This window comes from Chelonoidis abingdonii, chromosome 11 (genome assembly GCF_003597395.2).
Source record: "Chelonoidis abingdonii isolate Lonesome George chromosome 11, CheloAbing_2.0, whole genome shotgun sequence".
In the NCBI taxonomy this organism is placed as follows: Eukaryota; Metazoa; Chordata; order Testudines; family Testudinidae; genus Chelonoidis; species Chelonoidis abingdonii.
The window spans coordinates 48229213-48247764 of record NC_133779.1 but is presented as its reverse complement, the minus strand read 5'-3'; the positions used below and the strand labels follow the sequence as shown (position 1 = coordinate 48247764).

Below are 18552 nucleotides of genomic sequence, written 5' to 3'. Positions count from 1 at the left end.
CTCCTCCCATGCCATTGACCCCTGGAGGATAACAGCCTACTATCGCTGCGACTTAGGAGTTATCCACTTGAGTAGGAGAGGCTCATGCTTTTAAACGCAGAAGGTCCCAGGATTCTGACCCCACTGAGGAGCCCAGCGGTGCAGGCTGAAGTCCCACACCCCGTGACAGAGAGAGGGAGGCAAAACAGAAAGAAGTTAGATATTTTATTTAAACATTTTTTTTAAAACACATTCAACAAAAACCAAGCCGCAGTCAAGAGCAGATGTTAAAAGGCTCCATGATATTTACACAGGTTGGGGGGGTGGGGCAGGCTCAGCGCTGCACCCAATACAACCACAGCAGACAAAGGAGGGGGAATAAGCCACCACCAGTTACCCCTGCTTCCTGCTCATCATTGGTTGTGGCCCCAGCAGACAGGCTAATGACCATACAGACTCAACAGCCCAAACTCCCTTCTCAGCCCAGGTCCCTCCAGGACAGAGCACTGGGGAAGCTTGCCCGGACCTTCTGCATTCTTAGCTCAACCAGGAATGAGCTTCCAAGACTGGATCCAGACAAGGGCACGCAGGAGTTATCACTGCTTAAACTAACCAGCAGCCCCTGGCTTGCCCTTGTCTCCACGTACGGCTGAATATAGCTGTGACTACACCAAAGGCTGAGCAGGGGCTAATCTCCAGGTGGGCGAGACCGCACTGGGCAATTTTAGTAGGATCAATGCTGAAGAGAGCAAAACTTTGGTTGCAGCAATGAACTGACACCAGTTGAAGATCCCAAGCCTGCAGCTACCCAGCTGGAGCAGAAAGAGCATCAAGTTCTTTCTTTGACAGCAAATAGCACCCCTGCCTCTGGGTTGCGCCCTCAGCTCTCGAGGATGTGACGGAGACACTGAGCACCCACCGCGCTGGGTGAAGCCAATGGGAGTCAATGATCAGTCCCTCTGGAAATCCCGCTCTAGGGACCAAAACGGTGAGATGTGGGTGCCCGAAACGGAGGCACCGCAAACCACTAGTCACTCACCATGTCAGTGCTCAGCCTGCGCCTTCTCTCTGGGAAGCAACAAAAGGCAGGGATTCCGACCCCATTGATACTGGAGTAAATCCAGAGTGAACGCCACCAGAACTCAAATCTAGCCGGACTCAGGAAGGCTCAGAAAATCGTCAGCCAATCTGGGCTCGGGTCTTAACGTCTCCTGAGATCAGCGAGGCTCAGCCCCTGGCTTTCAGCAGAGTCACTCTGGATTAAGATGAGTGTAACTGCACTCTGCGTCCAGCCACCTCACTGCAGACAGAACGGCTTGGTGATCCACAATAGACTCTCTCGTGTCCTAATCAGACTGGTCTAGCGAGCCTACCTAGCAGCCACACCTGCAGGGTTGGGCCGTCAGGCCCCTTTGAGTCTTGGGTGAACCACATACACACGCCCTAGGTGATCAGGGATCTGAAAGAGTTTTTTTGTTTTTGTTTTTGTTTGTTTTTTTAAAAAGAAGAGGTAGGGGCAAAGAGGAGATACCCACAATGTGTCTCCTCCCATTAGAATAGGCCCTATATAAACATACGTCCGATAGCATGTGGGAAGAGAGGGACGTGATACCAGAGGAAATGATGATCTCAAATCGAGAACACCCGTCTCCCCAAGGAAACGGCTGTGGCCCAGTTATGTTTATAGAGGAGTTACATTAAATACAGCAGTCCATGAGTTGCAGGAGGGAACACGAGACAGGGAAATGACAGGATCTTATATAAGACATGCTCCAACACTGCCCCACACACATGGAAGCAGCCCTGGTGGGGGACGATGACAGGGGTCCGTCTGCCTCTGGTGCCTCCAGTCAGGATCATATGTTCTGGCAGCAGGGAGCCTGTTTCCCCTCCTGGTGAGTGGGCAGGACTTTGATAGGGTCAATGGCCGTGCTGGACCCAAACTCTGGCTCCTGCTGCCCAGTCATCTGCCTCTGCGACACGATGCGGTAGATTTCTGCAGGCGGGAGAAAGAGCAAACGCAGGTGGTGATGGGGGTTCATGTGCATCCCTTCCCACCCTCCCCCCCATGATAGGTGCTGCGGTCCCCACCCCACGGGAGCGAGGCGTCTGTGGGGCCCGTACCTGCCAGGATGCTGTGGAAGGCTGTCTCCACATTGGTGGAGTCCAGGGCAGACGTCTCGATGAAGGACAGGCCGTTCTTCTCTGCAGGGAGAGAAAGCGGAGGGTTAAGACAGACAGATGCACCCAGCAGAGCTCCCAGGCCACTGGCAGTTCCCGTTACCTGGCCCGATACAGCCACCTTTAACCTGGCCCAGGTCCAGATCCCTTCAGGACTACCCTCATTGCCCTTGCCCCAGCTCTCCCCAAACCCTGCACCGCAGTAACTGGCTGCTAGCGTGACAAGCCAGCCTGCCGGGGACCAAACCGGGGACCTCCCAAGCCAATAGCATGAGCCAAACCATCCTAGAAGTGGGTATAACCAGTCATCTCCTCCACAGGGCAGAAGGGGTAGGGGGCGGACAGACCTGTGATCCAGTCTGATGAGGTTCAATAAGAACAAGTGCTGAGTCCTACACTTAGGATGGAAGAATCCCATGCACTGCTACAGGCTTGGGACTGAGTGGCTTGGAAGCAGTTCTGCAGAAAAGGACATAGGTGTTACAGTGGATGAGAAGCTGGATATGAGTTGACAGTGTGCCCTTGTTGCCAAGAAGGCTAATGGCATTTTGGGCTGTATAAGTAGGAGCATTGCCAGCAGATCGAGGGACGTGATCATTCCTCTCTATTCAACATTGATGAGGCCTCATCTGGATACTGTGTCCAGTTTTGGGCCCCACACTACAAGGAGGATATGGAAAAATAGGAAAGAGTCCAGTGGAGGGCAACAAAAGTGATTAGGGGGCTGGAGCACATGAATTAGGAGAGGCTGAGGGAACTGGGATTGTTTAGTCTGCAGAAGAGAAGAATGGGGTGGGGGGGGAGGGTTAATAGCTGCTTTCAACTACCTGAAGGGGGATTCCAAAGAGGATGGATCTAGACTGTTCTCAGTGGTGGCAGGTGACAGAACAAGGAGCAATGGTCTCAAGTTGCAGCGGGGGAGGTCTTCGTTGGCGATTAGGAAACACTATTTCATTAGGAGGGTGGTGAATCGCTGGAATGGGTTCCCTAGGGGAGTGATGAAATCTCCTTCCTTAGAGATTTTTAAGGTCAGGCTTGACAAAGCCCTGGCTGGGATGATTTCGTTGGCGTTGGTTCTGCTTTGAGCAGGGGGTTGGACTAGATACCTCCTGAGGTCCCTTCCAGCCCTGATATTCTATGATTTTATGCCTGTCTGCTCGATTCCCTCATCTCAACAGACCCCATTCACCCAACCCTGGGAGAAATTCCAGCTGACTCCTTTAACTGGCCCCTCTTAGAGGAGCTGGTGCAACCAGCAGCCCAGCAGTTCCCGTTGCTTATTGGCCAGGTAGGGCTGGAGATGGGACCGTCCCGGTGGTTCCCAAGTTGGGGTATTCCTCCACCCAGCCCCACCCCAGCCTCCAGTTCAGGCCAAGAGGTGAATGGCCCCTGTAATATCTAGCTCTGCCTCTGCCCTGGACCCTGCCCCCCCAACTGTGGCTGTCCAGAGCCCCCCTCCAGATGCCCAGTCACTGGACAGGGACACTCCATCCATCCACATCCACGATGCTGGGCACATCCTTGGGTGAATGAGGAGGTGCCTGCTGCTGATTTACATGGGGAAGTGGGGTGAGCAATCCCCATCCCTCCCCCCATGCCCCTCTCCTGATGTCCTCTGCTAACTCCCCTCCATCTGCATTAGAGCAGCCCTGACCCCTCGTCTGGGCCGTCAGCCCCCTCCACACAACTGCCTCCCCACCCCCACTCATGCCAAGGAGCAGGGCTGTCCAGGCCAGTCCAAAGGCTGGGGTTTGGGAAAGTCTTCAGGGTGAAATATAGCATGAAAAGCCACACCCTGGAGAGGCTGCGCTTCCTACCATGACCTGGGGCCCTCTCAGTGCTGCTGGGGAGCAGTGGGAATGGAACTGGGGGCCCCCCATGCCCAGGCTCCAGCTGAGCAGAAGGAGAATCTCCACCACTGGCGAGGACCTATGACACACGGTTATGCAGTGCCAAGGCCACCCAGAAGAGGGCAGTGCGCTGGCTCACTCATGCGCCCCCAACATTCGACAATTGAAGAGGCAACACAAACCAGGTCAGGATCCCCACGCACACCAGCCAGCTGCTACCCCTGAGTATCGCCCTCATCATTTAGCCTGGCCCCACTGAACCCCAGCCCTGTCCCCTCCTGGGGTGCCAGCCCTGTCTCCCCAGTGGGCCCTGCTTTGGGTTTGATCTGGTGGGTAAAGCAAAGAGAAATAGGAGGGAATTCCAGCGCTGTTCTTCCTGCAGCCCCAGGGCAGCTTCCGGAGCGGGAAGAGCCGGGCCGTACCTGCAAAGCTCTTGGCCTCATCGGTGGGCACGGCACGGAGATGTCGCAGGTCGCTCTTGTTGCCCACCAGCATGATGACGATGTTGGCGTCGGCGTGGTCCTGCAGCTCCTTCAGCCAGCGCTCGGCGTTCTCATAGGTCAGGTACTTGGCAATGTCGTAGACCAGGAGGGCCCCCACCGCCCCCCGATAATAGCTGGGTGGGAGAAAGAGCAGTGGTGTTGTCACAGGCTAGCCAGGAGGCACAGGGTGCCAGAGTGGAGCAGGTCAAGCTGGATCCAGCTCAGAGCAGCACAGACAGGGGCCTGTTCCAGCTTCACATGGGGAGTTGCTGTGCTGTGAGAACAGTGGGAGACTGGGAGTCAGGGCTCCTGGGTTCTGTTCTCAGCTCTGGGGAGGGGAGTAGTGTCTAGTGGGTAGAGCTCAGGGGGACTGGGGACTCTTGGGTTCTCTTACCAGCTGTGCTCAAGGTGACATACCAAACTGGGCCTCAGTGCACAATTAGCCTGTGTAACTCACTGCCACAAGATATCACTGGGGCCTTGTAACAGGCTGCTTTGCCCCTTTAAGGGCTGGCCAGCCCAGTTATCACACACAGCTGCTAGGGAAGGGAGCAAGTGATTATAAAATGCCAGTGAGTGGCTCAGTTGTGGAGGGAACTGCAGAGGAGACATGAGCAGCTGTATTGAAAGGGAGGGAGTGTCTTTTCAGCACAGAGAGCCAAGTGGGGCAGGGAGCTGTGGCCCAAGAAGTGGCAGGTGCTGGTTGTTCTCCAAGACAGCATCCTGGACTATACAAACCTTTGCTCCGGTCCAGCCTGTCCGTTTCTATGTTACTGTGTGCTGCTAGGCAGCTGCTGTGTTCCACCCCAGAAGTGGCCGCATTCTGAAGAGATGTACTGCCCGTACAAGCCAGGCTCTAGGGTGAAATGCTACTACTCACGCTGAGGTGATGGCGCGGTAACGCTCTTGGCCCGCTGTGTCCCAGATCTGAGCCTTCACAGTCTTGTTGTCCACCTGGATGCTCCGGGTGGCAAACTCCACCCCAATGGTGCTCTTGCTCTCCAGGTTGAACTCATTGCGGGTGAAGCGTGAGAGGAGGTTGCTCTTCCCTACGCCAGAGTCCCCGATCAGCACCACTGAGAGGTACAAAGCACAAGGTTAATGGTGGCCAACGGCACAAGGGTGCTTGCAACCTTCAACTCTCACCTGGCATTGGCTGATGCAGAGCAAGTATTGTCCCCATTCTGCAGCTGGGAAATCCAAGACACAGAGCAGCAGTTTGGAGCACACGCTCAGGGCCTAGACTACCCTGGCATTGGCCCTAAGCAGCTACACCAGTGCAAACCCTTCCTGTAGGTTTTGCACCAGTGCAAACAGAAGTCTACACTAGGGGCTCCAGCCACATGGCTATCCTGCTGCAGTCAGGGCTCACGTCAGCACAAAAGCCAGATTAGCACCAAGTGTTCTCCGTTTCGTGGCCTGGCACCATTGAAGTCAGCAGGGTCTGCTCTGACTCATGCTGGGTTTTGGCCCCCAGAGCAGCCCAGTGGTGTAAAGCCACGGCCCCCTGTGCACCTTGTCAAGGAGCAGCCCACAGTCAGACCCTCGCTCTTACCCTAACATGTCCCCGTTTGCTGCTGCTGTCAGGGAGCGTGTGGCCAGGATCAAGGGGAGAGGTGACAGTTTCAGCAGTTGGGTTGTAAGGGATGAGGACAAGGGATCGTTTAGTGGAAGCAGCAGCAGGGACTTGGTAAGCCAGTGGTTCTCAAACTTTTGTACTGGTGACCCCTTTCATATAGCAAGCCTCTGAGTGTGACCCCCCCTTAGAAATTAAAAACACCTTTTTATATAATTTAACACCATTATAAATGCTGGATGCAAAGCAGGGTTTGGGGTGCAGGCTGACAGCCTGCGACCCCCCATATAATAACCTCACAATCCCCTGAGGGGGCCTGACCCCCAGTTTGAGAACCCCTGTGGTATGGCAAGGCTGACTCTTAAAGGGGCCCTTCCAACACACTCTTAAAGGGGCACCTGAATCCAGCCCACCCCAGAATAATCTCAAATAACCCTGAGCAGGCTCCGACCCCTTTGACTCGATCAGCCAAGCCTACTTTGAGCATTAGTTTTGTAAGAGCCACATTAGACCATTCCATTTTTTAGACAGCAAATCCTGCACTTTGCCAGGGGTCAGACTGTCCAGGTTTCTCAAAGAGCAGTCCACAGACCGGTGCTGGTCCCTGAGATCGCCCTGACACGGCTTAGAAAGGCAGCAAGCCGGTCCCTGGTATCGGAAAGGTTGAGGAACACTGGACTAGATGACCCCTGGTGGTATCTTCTGACCCTCTGGTTCTAGGATTCTATGAAATGTGATCCCAGAGCTGGCATGGGGGAGAAGCAGTCGCCGTTCTCAGACGTTGGAACCAAACAACTTATGCCGTTTAAATAACACCACAGACGCTCAACAGGCTTTAAACAGGTTTCACGAATATTCCTGCCAGACCTAGAGAGATTGCAAAGGTTTCAATCTTCTGCCTCCTCCTCCCCCAGTAAGACACACCCAAAGCAAGAAGTTGGCACCTGATGCAAATTTTGAGCCAGGGTTTGGTGTGGATGGAATTTGATGGAGAACTATAAGCAGCAAGAGGAAGGAAGGTCTTGTGGCTAAGGGGCTGGGATTTGGAAGACATGGGTTCCATTCCCACCTCTGCCACTGACTCCCTATGTGACAGTGGGTGAGTCACCTCATTTCCCTGGGTCAGGTTCTGATTTATACCACAGCTCAGTGTGAAAGGGCCTTATTGCAACTGGCCGTGTACTGTCACTTCACCCTGATGTGTAACTCCAACATTCTGATCTGGAGCAGCTACCATCTGGAGCTCTGGTGGAATGAGTTTGCGGGGTCTCAGTTCTTTCCAGACAAGCATCAGAAACTGCTGCTATCAATGGCATATAGAGTCCCTGCCTGAAGAGCTTACAGTCCAAACAGACAAGACAGATGGGGAAACTGAAGCACACAGAAGAACAGGGGCTTTCCCAGGGTCAGAGCCTGGACTAGAACCAAGGTCCCCTGAGTCCTCGTTGTGTTCTAACCACTAGGAAACACTGCCTCTTGAAGACAAAGGCCTCTCTTGCCACAGAGAATAGTGGCCTACTACTGCTGCCAGCTAATGGAGATGCTCCTTCAACTCAATTAGCAGAGAGGCCTGTGTGGTTAGTGCTGAATGTCCAGAGGGTGGGTAAGAAAACACATTTCCTACCAGTCCCAGCTTAGCCCTGTTCCAGGAGAACCCATGCATTAAAGTGCCTCAGTTAAAACAAAAAGTGGTACCAGGGGTTCTCTCTCTGTGGTTTCCATATCGAGTTTGCTCCGTTTATGACTCAGCAGAGAATGATTTTTCCCCAGCCACTGGCTCTGCAAACCCAGGGAGTGGAGACACAAAACTGCTCTGTCTCCCCCATAAACCAATGCTCGGAGGCAAAGGGCTGTGTGTGTATGTGTTCAATTAAACCCAAAGGGGGTGAATTCCAAACCGATGAAAGGAAAATACTTTTCTCCACACACTCCTATAAGAGGTCTGTGAGCTCTGAGCAGGGTTAAACAAGGATTCAACATTTATACAGAGGGTTAGACAGGAAGATCCAGAGTTAGAAGATTGAAAACTTTGGAAGGGCAGAAATCTGAGAGCTGTGAATCAAGTTCTAGCTAATGGATGGTGTGTTTGGGGGGTGATATCACCAGAAGCAGATTACAGCCATGGCAAAAATTCTTGCACTTCTCTCTGATACTGGCCACAGGACCATCTCTGGTCTCAGAGATGGTTATCTGGCTCCCGTTCTCTGAGCACCTCACAATCTCTAATGTATTTCTCCTTAAACCCCCTTGTGAGGCAAGGCAGTGCTATTATCCCTATTATATAGACGGGGAAACTGAGGCACAGAGCGAGAACAAGTGACATGCCCAGGGTCACACAACTGTGGCAAAGTAGGGAATTGAATGCTGGTCTTCCAAGTCCCAGGCTAATGCCCTAACTACCACACCATCCTTCCTCACTGGTCTAAATCCACTATAAGTTACTATGTTCCCAAGAAAAACCATGTCAGGCTCCCTTTTATCCTGGAAGTGACAAGATAGGTGACTGCTTGTTTGCCGAGACAGAAGACCAGACTTTAAGCCACAGGGAACAGCGAGAACGTTTCATAAAAATTACTTTTTCTGACTAAAATCTCTTTTTAAATAAGCCCCAGATAACTGAGTAACACAGGGCCAGGATGCGGGGAATCACTTGACCGCAAGTGAATGGCAGCAATCTGTGAAACCTATTGTAGTGTGAAATAAGTCGCTGTTATTAGCAAGGTTGTTTGGAAGGCTTGGAAGCGTCATTAATAATTGCAATAGTTTTTTAAAGGAAGGACGTAACCGAGAGAGGCTGGACTTTGGAAATCCAGAATCAAAAGAGTCACCTGATGTTAGATGGAGGCCAGAGGGGTTGGCTGGTTTCTTAGCATATCAGGAGTGGGAATTGTACCTGGTATGACAGGATCAGGCAGCAAAAATACAGACACAGGGGCCTGATTCTTATTCACGTTAAGGCCCCTTTGCACAGCTCTGGCATTGCTCACTCACTGTGGGGGCCATTTACATCACTGGCAGCATAAAGGGACTTCAAAGCAAGAATCATACCTCTTGATATCACCACCTAGCTCTATTCAATATGCAAAGGACGGCAGTATCCCTATCCCCATTGTACAGATGGGGAAACTGAGCCACAGAGGGGACTGTGACCTGCCTGTGGTCACCCAGGAGGTCAGTGGTGGAATTGGGAATATAACCCATGGTCTTCTGAATCCCAGTCCAATGCTTGATCTACCAGGCCAGGCTGGCTCCCTTAAGGAGAATAAGGAGTCATCTGAATATTTCACATGGCCTGTATGGCTTGGAATTCAGAAGGCCTTTCTTTCTGTTCTCAGCTCTGCCACGAGCCTGCTGGGTGATCTTGGGCAAGTCCCTTCCTCCCATGGCTTGGAACAGAGCTGCCCAGGAAACATATTTGCCATCCCGCAAAAAAATTCAAGACTTTTTTTTTTTTTTTTTGGCCAGGGCTGGGGGGTGTCGAGGAGGGATGGAGAAATATCCTTCCTGATTGAGAAGAAAGAAAACGTTGGACATGTTTCTGGCAAAACAAAATTCCAAACACAATTTTGTTTCAGGTCAATTTCATCACGCTAACTGTGAAATATTTTAATTCGATTGTCCCCCTTGGCACTAAAAACGTACAAAAGCACATTTCAAAATGAAAAGTGCTTTTGAAACTATAAATCCAAAACTTGTCATGCTGATAGTGGGACATTTAGACATTTTCAACTTGCCTTTTTAAGCATAATTGTCCAAGTTGATCGGATTTTGCCAAAACTTTCTGGTTTTGTTGAAACTGCATTTTCCAAGGGAAAAACGGATTAGAGGAAAGTTTTCCAATGAGCTATATCCAGGAAGTGATGAAGCCAACACGCACACTTCAGAAGAACGCACATAGTCACTCCAGAAATGAAGACACTACAGGAATAAACCGGATTCAGTGAGCCCTAGCAGGCCTCTCTGGGATTTGCCAATCAGCACAGGAACGTATCACTTCCCTTTGCTTAACCGCAGGGCTTCCTCCAGTTGCTGGTACTGCTAGTGTAACAGGTGATTCTGCCAAAGGAAGTAATGCCCACGCCTTTCCTCTCTGCCTACTTGAAAGCCTGAACTGATGGGATGAGACACAACACCCCTGGGGAGTTGGACCTGTTTCCCAAGTGGGGAAAGTGAAGCACTAATGCAATTTGCCCAAGGTCATGCAGCAAGTCAGTGGCAAAGGTGGGAAGAGAATCCAGCAGGCCTGTGGTCTCTCTGCTTAAGGTCCCTATGCTGCTTGCCTGCAGTAGCAGAGGAGACAGGCGAGAAGGCAGGACATAGGGGAAGAGACTGAAAGGGGCACGTGAGTGTGATTTAACAGAATATGGCTGCAAGGGAAGAGCTCTGGAGCACATTACCTCATTGTCCTCAGAGCTGAGGTGTGAGCAGTGGGCTGGGAGCCAGGAACTCAGAGCTGTAATCCCAGCACTGACACCCACATGGTTGCAAGATCCTGGCCTCTGTGCCTCTATTTCCCCATTGGTGAACCAGGGACGATGACTGACCCCCAATCACAACAAGGGTTTAATTAATATTTGCGAAGTCGTGTGAAATCAGAAAGGCCGATGTCAGTACTGTGAGTTCGTATGTAGCAAGTCCTGTTATTCATTTGACAAGCTTGGGAGTCCAGAAGGAATCAAAAATAGCCTGTAAGTCATCTAGGAACGATGGTAAGCCCCAAGCTGTTCACATGGCAGTTTGGAATGTCAGAGCAACTGTGGGAATAGACTCAGATACCCTGGCACCTAAATCAAGGTCCTGCCGTCTGAGTTAAAGGAGAGTCACCACCTGGTGTTAGCGGTATAGGGTCTATGACCTACAGCAGAGCAGTTCTGATTCCATCCAACACACAGAGCACATGAGGAAGTGAATGCACTGCAAAGCAGGCTACACATGAAAAAGGCATGTGCTCTAGGGAAGGCTTCGTAGCCTTGAAAATAAGCGGTTATAGGTTCAAGTCCCATTTGATTATTTGTAGAAAGGGATAAAAATGCTCTGGCTGGTGCTTTGCAAGAGACGGAATAGTCCTTTCTGGCCTTAACATCTGTGCAATCAGATTTAAATATCTTCCATTCTGCTGCCACCTTGCAAACCGGCACAGAATTCACCCTGCCGTAACCTTCTCTCGGCAGTGCCTTTCGCACTGAATAGCACATGTCCTTCAAAGCCTCAGTAGCAGGGATCGTGGATATCCTTGCGACTCCATTGGAGAGAACAATGGATACAGCCTTGAGCTCACAGGAGCGCCAGGGAAGAAGCAGAGACTGAGAAGGGTTTGAAGACAGACCGAATTCACAGCCCCTTTGCATGGCCAGAACAATATAGGAACGGCCATACTGGGTCAGATGAATGGTCCATCTAGTCCAGTACCCTGGGTCAAACAGTGGCCAGAACCAGAGCTTCAGGGGGAGTGTACAAAACAGGGCAATTTTGGAGAGATCCACCCCATCTTCCCCTCTCAGTTTCTGGCTGTCAGAGGATTAGAGTGACTGGAGCATGGGATTGTGTCCCTGATTCTCTTGGCTAATATCTTATTAACTTATCAGTTCTTTTTTGAACTCAGTTATGCTTTTGGGCATTACAATGTCCCATGGCAACAAGTTCCACAGGTTAATTGTGCGTTGTGTGAAAAAGGATTTCTTCTTGTTTGTATTAAATCTGCTGCCTATTAATTTCCTAAATTAAAAACAGCCATAATTTGGGAAGAATGGGCCCAATTCTGATCTCACAGACACTGATTTTAAAGGGTTGCAACTCCACCGATTGCAATGGATTATTCTCGATCATCATGGGGTAACCGAGCTCGGATTTAGACCTGATGTTTCCTGACTGTGTAGTAACCTGCACGGAACTTGGAGGGAGGAGCACAGGCTGCAGGAGGGAAGAGTTAGGAAGAGGCACCTGGAAGTCAGTCTGTGTGCACATGGCTAGCATGCTAGCTGCAGCATTTGCGTGAACAGCTCCCTTAAGAAACAGTTTTAGAAACCTGGAGGGTATTATGGGGATGGGGCCAGTTACGTACCTTAGCACCTGTTGCCAGAGGGGTGTAAAGGAGAATCAGGCCACAGACCTTGTCCACACCCAGACTTAATTAATGGTGGGGCTGTTTTAAAGTCAGCGAGTGAAAAACTTGGTTTATAGCAATTTAGCTCAAGTTGATTTCTTGCCTGTGAAGCAATCACATGCTGCTGCCTCCCACTGACCAGGAACCCCCCTCAAATCCCCTTTACCTTCAATGGGCTGGCAGCTACAGAAGGGGGCACCCTCAACTCTTTCACTTGCGAGTGGGGTGATGTTTGAGTTCCATTGGATTTGTATGTTTCCGGTACTGCAAATACCCCAGGGTTTTCAGTGCCTGATCTGCCCCAGTCAGGGTGCATGGAAGCCATGAAATACTTGAATTAAGTGAAAACAAGCTGGGAAGGAAGCTCTCTTCATCAAAGCACCGATTCTCTGCCACCCGCTCTCTTATCATTTACACTAGTGCGAAATGCTACCATGCCCAAAGGTCGCATTCTGCTTCAATGTAAAGTGACTCCATGTGGAGGTGCGAGGCAATGGAGATTCAGGACCAGATCCCACCCCCCACCTTTAGGTCAGCTCTGCACAAGAGGCAGGTGTGTCCGGGAGGGAGCTGTGCAAGGAGCTGCTGGTCTTATAGGAAACCACCTGAAAGGCACAAGCGGCTTGAGCCGTTTATGGCCTTTCAGAGAAGTGCTTGGAAAGGGAAGTGACTCATCAGGAGCGGAGCATGATGACTTCATGCATACTGGGCTTGATTCATCAGTAGATATCTTGCCAGTCCAGCCTCTCCTTGCTTCCAGACCCTGTGTCCTAATTCACCTGTGGCCGGCTACCGCTAGATGGTTGCTAAACGGCCCCATGGCAGGCACTCGGAATGTCTTGGCAACAATGGAGGTAGAACCCAGGTCCTCTAGCACAAGAGCCTGCCACCTGAGCGACAGGAGAGTCCCCATCAGCTGGCAGCAGTAAATGGCCCATGACACACAGTGGAGCAGTGCTGGTTCCATTTAGCAAAGGACAGTGGCACACATACAATATCATGATATGATGTTGAAAATCTACGTTCAAAGCATTTTAAGTCCCCATAGCCTTTGCTGGGGCTTAAAGATAGAAGCGTGTTGGAGGTCAGAAACACACACACAACTAACAGCAGCAGCAGCTAGTGCCTGGTATCCAAGGGTCTCAAAGCACTTTGCAAACATTAGCGCATTAACCTTTGCATCCCCCCACAGGAAGGCTGCATTATTCCCATTGCACACAAAGGGAAACTGAGGCGCAGAGCATAGCTGGGACTTACTCAAGTCACCCAGTGACTAGAGCTGGGACTGGGAGTAATCCTGACTCACAGCCCTGTGCTCCAGCCACAAGCCCCTCCCCTAATTGCTGCAGAGGTAGTGACATCATTTGTTTCAATATTACTCGCTCAAAGAAACCAGCATCACCTCTGTGCTTTGTGCACCAGGCCAGCTCAGAACAGGCTGCTGAAACCTGCCGGGTCTGGGAGGTGCCAGGGCAGGCAGATACCAAGGGGATGGGCACTGCTCAGACACCGGGGCTGCGTGGTGGAGGAGGAGGTTTATGCAGGCAGAACTGTGAGGCTGCATTGAGCTGACTAGGCTAACAAGGGGTTTTCTCCTCATCACAGCCCAGCTGGGGCATCCCCACACTGATGTTCCCTCAGCCCTGTCTCTCCCTCTCACACACACACACACACACACACACTCTCCCTCCTACCTGCCAGTCTGGGACGCTCTCTAGGCCAAGGCATCTTTCGATTATAGATTTGTACATGCACCTAGCACACCCTGATCAGGTCGCTAGGTGCTACCCTCCCCCCCCCCCCCCCCTCACACACAGACAACCACCACCACCAATCCCCATCACTTCCCCCCACTGGCCCCCTGCAATGCACCTGGTTGTAAAGGACTCTTGCCTCAGTGACCAGCCCTCTTCCCATCCCCCAGCATCCTAGCACGTGCCATAAAGTCAAGGGGATGCCCTCGCTCCCCTCAATTCTGGATTCAGAGCAACCCACGCAGGTGGCTTTTTTCAAGTGGGATCATGGATGATGATTATTTGCATTGCAGTAGCACCGGGAAGCCGCCCTCTTGGCCCAAGATCCCGCAGCGCTAGGTGCTGTATGAATATAGAACAAAACACCAACCCCCTGCCCCGCAGAGCTTGCAATCTAAATATGGGCCATGGAAGGGGGATGAGGAAGACAGAGTTAGACCAGTGGAATCCAAACCCCAAGGGGAGGTAAGCCAGGGGACTCCGGTTCTGGGCCATCTCTGGGTGGATGACAGAGCAGCTGAGACTGGTAATAACTCATTTCCCAGCCCAGGCTGGGCAAGTGCCTCCCAGGGATGGAAGCAGCAAAGCCCGGTTGCAAAGAAGGAAAGTTACCTTTGAAGAGATAATCATACTCATCGTCCTTGCCACGCATCCTGCCACCTGCTCCCTAGGTGAGGCGTCCTCCCCGTGCACACCTGTGCTCTGGTCCCCCTGCCTCCAGACTCCGGCAAGGCTGATCTCAGCACTCTGGGATTTCCTGGGCTGGGCCAGTGACCCCCCCAGGGCAGGCCTCATCAAGCCTTTCCTGCACACGTATTGGCCTGCTGCTCTCTGCCTCTCCTGCTGTGACTGGCCAGCAGGGCTGTCCCTCACTGGCCAGGCTGGCAAGGCACTCACCTGGCACAGGTATGCGGGGTGGGGCTTTCATGATTTTTTTTAAAGGAGCCATGTCTCTTTTTTCTTCTCACTCTTGGGTGTGATGGGAGAGGGTCAGGAGGCAGATGAATGGGATGGCTGGAGTGGAATGGAATGGGATCCCCTAGCTGGCAGCCTGTTTGAGGGAGAACTTGTAAAACATACCCAGTGCCTGTCATATTCCTTTAACTCTTTGTCTTGAACACGCAGTCACGTGGGAGGGAGAGATGGGGTGAGGGGGCTTTTGTGTGACTATGTTAATAAAATGATCTGCCTGGCATGTGTCTGTGTGTGCGCTACTGCCTCTGCTGGATGGCATCAGAACTGCTAGTCTGTGAGTCATAGACCCTTCACTGCCCATGGCTCCTGAGCTAGGAGGATCTTTGTTCTAGCAGTAATGGAGCAGCACAGTTCAGAGTGTCTCCTCCAAATGCACACATGTGTGCTCAGATATGCACACCCACTCTCACTTGCACACTCACGTGCAGGCACATACACATTTATTCATAGAATCATAGAATCATAGAAGGGACCGCAAAGGTCATCTACTCTAACCTTCTGCCAAGATGCAGGATTTGTGTGTTCACTTGCACACTCACGCTCGTGTTCACTCACTTGCACACATGTGTGAATGCACACACTTGCTTTGTGCAGTTGTGTGGGTGCAGTGTACTCGGTTGCACTCTGTGGATGCACACTTGCACACTCATGCATGCACACACTCATGTACACTCACATGCTCACACTCATACACATGCATGTTCAATCATACTTGTGTGCATGCACACATATGTATGCACACGTTTACACGTGTGCATTAATGCTTATGCACACACACACACCACATGGCTCTCCCCCACACACCAAAGTTTTGGGTTTGTTCCAATTAGCCCTAAAATTTCAGCACAAAGCCGGGCTGAATCAAGCCACTGGGCTCAGGCCAGTTGCATCGACAAGCTCTAACCCGGCTCCCCTGGGCTGGCTGGGAAGCAGGGCCCCACCTCTCGGCTCAGTGAGCCTTGCAGCTAATCTGACCAGACTTTCAGGTTGATGGCTCATCAGTGGCCCCTGAGGCTGGTGTCATTAGCCAAGGTACCTGCAGCTCTAGGGAGGGGCTGATTGACACGGCTGCTCCCTGGGAGGTGGGTCTGTATGCAGTGAACCATGGTACAACCTCTGGCCTCCCTCTCTCCACCAGACCCTGCCCTGCCAAGTAGACAGTTCAGCCCCCCCGTAGGAGACCAACACTAAGGAGCCCCCATGGGTGAGAAGATACAGTCTCCCTTCCCTTAGCGTAACCAGCTCCGCTTGGGCAGCTAACAGGGCTTGAACCGAGGACTTTCAAGGCTCAAAGCAGGGAGCAGCAGCCAATCTATAAACCCTCTTCCATGGACCAAACACTGAAGGGCGACGGTGAGACACCCTCGGGGCTCCATTCGCTGAGAACAGCGGATGACTCATCAACCGCTTCTTCACATCTGCCTGGGTAACCATGGTTCACTGCATGCAGGCCCACCTCCCAGGGAGCAGCCATGTCAATCAGCCCCTCCCTAGAGCTGCAAGGACCTTGGCTAATGACACCAGCTTTGTGCTGAAATTTTAGGGCTAATTGGAACTAACCCAAAACTCTGGTGTTTAGGACAGGCAGGACACGAAGGACAGGACTGTCTCCCGTTGAAATGGCCGGGGGCATTCTGAGGGGGCAGTGTTCTGTGGTTTGGATGGGGGCACTGGATGTTCTGGTCCTGGTTCTCCGTCTCAGCTAGGCCCCACCAGACCATGCTGGAAGTGCAAAGGGGGCTTAAAGTGGGTCAAAACAGCCCCCAGAGAATCTCCCCTGTGCGAGGGGCCTCCCCATTCCATTCCATCTGAGTCAGGCCAGCATCTGGAAGCGACACGGGGCATGACCCGCAGTGCTCACCTGAGCCACTTGGGCACTAGGACTGCAAGGGGCAAAGGGAAAGCACTAGCAGCCCAGCTCCTGAATGGAAAAGGAAGGACATTTGCTCTGCCCTTCCCCCCAGCCCTGACTTACAGTGATGTTGCAAAACGGGGTGGGAAATATTGCTCAGCTTTCCCCCGCCGTTGTAGCAACCTGGCCATCCATCTAGCCCACTTTTCGTGCCAGCCTGGCCCTCTGCTTGCCAAGCTCTGTGCGGCTAAACCCTCACTGTCCCCTCTGAGGGCAGTGCGGGGGGCCCACAGCCTGGCTTCAATAAGAACAGGTGTTCAGAAAAGCTCAACACACCAAGCCAGTGACAGGTCACTGCCTCCAGTCCTGAGCATTATCAAGGCCTGCTGTTAGCTTTGCCAAGAGAGATTAAAGTCAGGGGAGATCTGCAGGTAGGAGTCCAGAACCAGCTGAAAAACTGAGGCAGGATGACAGCTGTGTTGAGGCCCGGCCAGCCCTATAGGACTGACCCTGCTACCCTCCATTTAAACTCAGGTGATTCCATGTGTGATCTTCGCAGCCCGGCCCTCTCTCTGCCATTTAGACTTGTAACAAAGCCTTGGGTTGACCCAGGTCTCCTAGCAAGCAGCTGTGGGGTAGCTCTGCTGAGACCAATGAAGTGATGCTAATATAAACCACCTGAGGATCAGCCCCACTCCTCACAGCCCTGTGGGAGCTAATACAGCAAAGGGAAAGCAGCTGAATTCTTCTCCCAGCCAGGGTGAGAGTCAGCTCTCTGCATTGCTTTGAAGGTATTTAGTTGGAGGGTTTAGTCAGGGTTGGGTTTTCCCCTAGACCAGGTCTGCACAACATACGGCCCGGGGGCTGCATGCGGCCCACATGGGCTCACTGTGCGGCCTGTGGGGGGTGAGTAGGCAAGTGGCAGGTGAGGGAGGGGGCTGAAGAGGTGGGTGGGCAGTGGCGAGGGGTGAGAAGGTGAGCCAGGGGGTGAGGTGCTGAGGAGGCGAGTGGTTGGGCAGTGGCGGGGGGTGGGGAGGACAGGTGCCCTGGTGTCAGGGGCAGTGGTGGGGGCTGAGTAAGTGAGCCGGGGCGGGGGCCTGAGGAGGCGAGCGAGGAGTCAGTGGCTGACCTGTTCTACTGATCTGGTCTGGCTCCCAGCCCCTCTCCAAGGGGTGCAGCTGTCTGGAGGTGCTGCCTTCCACGCCTTCCTCAGTCACACCTCATTCATTCAACAGGGCAACTGATTACAATGTGGGGGAAGATCTTATTCTACTTCTAACAAAAAGACATTTTTCTTTTACCTTAATTACACCACCTTTGGGGCCTGCTATAACATATTACCAAGGTTCAATACCGCTGTTTCGGGGGGGGAGCACTGGGGAAGGAGGGTTTGTTTCCGCGAGGCGGGCTGTGCTGGGGAGGGGGTGATGCTGAGGGTGTGTGTGTTGTGTTTAGGGAGGGCTTGGCGGCGCTGGGGGTGGGGTCGGTGGGGCCGGGGGGGTTCGGCCCTCAGCCGTTTTCTTTGGAGTAATATGGCCCTCGCCGCTTTACGAGTTGTGCAGGCCTGCCCTAGACAAATTACCCAAACCATCAGCAGAGATCAACTCTTGCTCCCCAGCAGCCAGTTTCATCACAAGGCAAAGTGTTTTCTTGTGCGTAGACCAAATGCGACTGGGAACCATGGAGAGGGAATAAATGAAACCCCCCACAATGGCTATACAAAAATCTCACTGGGGGATCTCAGGGCTGGAATGGGTTGGAGTGAGGGGCATCAGCAGAGCCAAATGAAATTAACGGGCA

General features: G+C 52.3%; 1 protein-coding gene across 1 annotated transcript; it reads right to left on the bottom strand.

The window, feature by feature from the left end:
• Window positions 1-945: 945 nt before the first annotated feature.
• On the bottom strand, window positions 946-14670 carry LOC116831823 (ras-related protein Rab-11A-like). The gene is made up of 5 exons (XM_032792132.2): window positions 14538-14670; window positions 5373-5568; window positions 4433-4626; window positions 2104-2184; window positions 946-1975 (listed from the first exon to the last, which is right to left on the bottom strand). The coding sequence occupies exons 1-5, from the start codon at window positions 14575-14577 to the stop codon at window positions 1836-1838; spliced, it is 651 nt and encodes a 216-aa protein (XP_032648023.1). The 5' UTR covers window positions 14578-14670; the 3' UTR covers window positions 946-1835.
• Between the last annotated feature and the right edge of the window lie 3882 nt (window positions 14671-18552).

Excerpts from the sequence above, each read along its gene's own strand:
- LOC116831823 (XM_032792132.2), bottom strand. The coding sequence starts at position 14,577 with ATGCGTGGCAAGGACGATGAGTATGATTATCTCTTCAAAG. Across the intron at positions 5,569-14,537 it reads GTATGATTATCTCTTCAAAG|TGGTGCTGATCGGGGACTCT; the intron begins GTAACTTTCCTT and ends TGTACCTCTCAG. Across the intron at positions 2,185-4,432 it reads TGAGGCCAAGAGCTTTGCAG|AGAAGAACGGCCTGTCCTTC; the intron begins GTACGGCCCGGC and ends CTCTCCCTGCAG.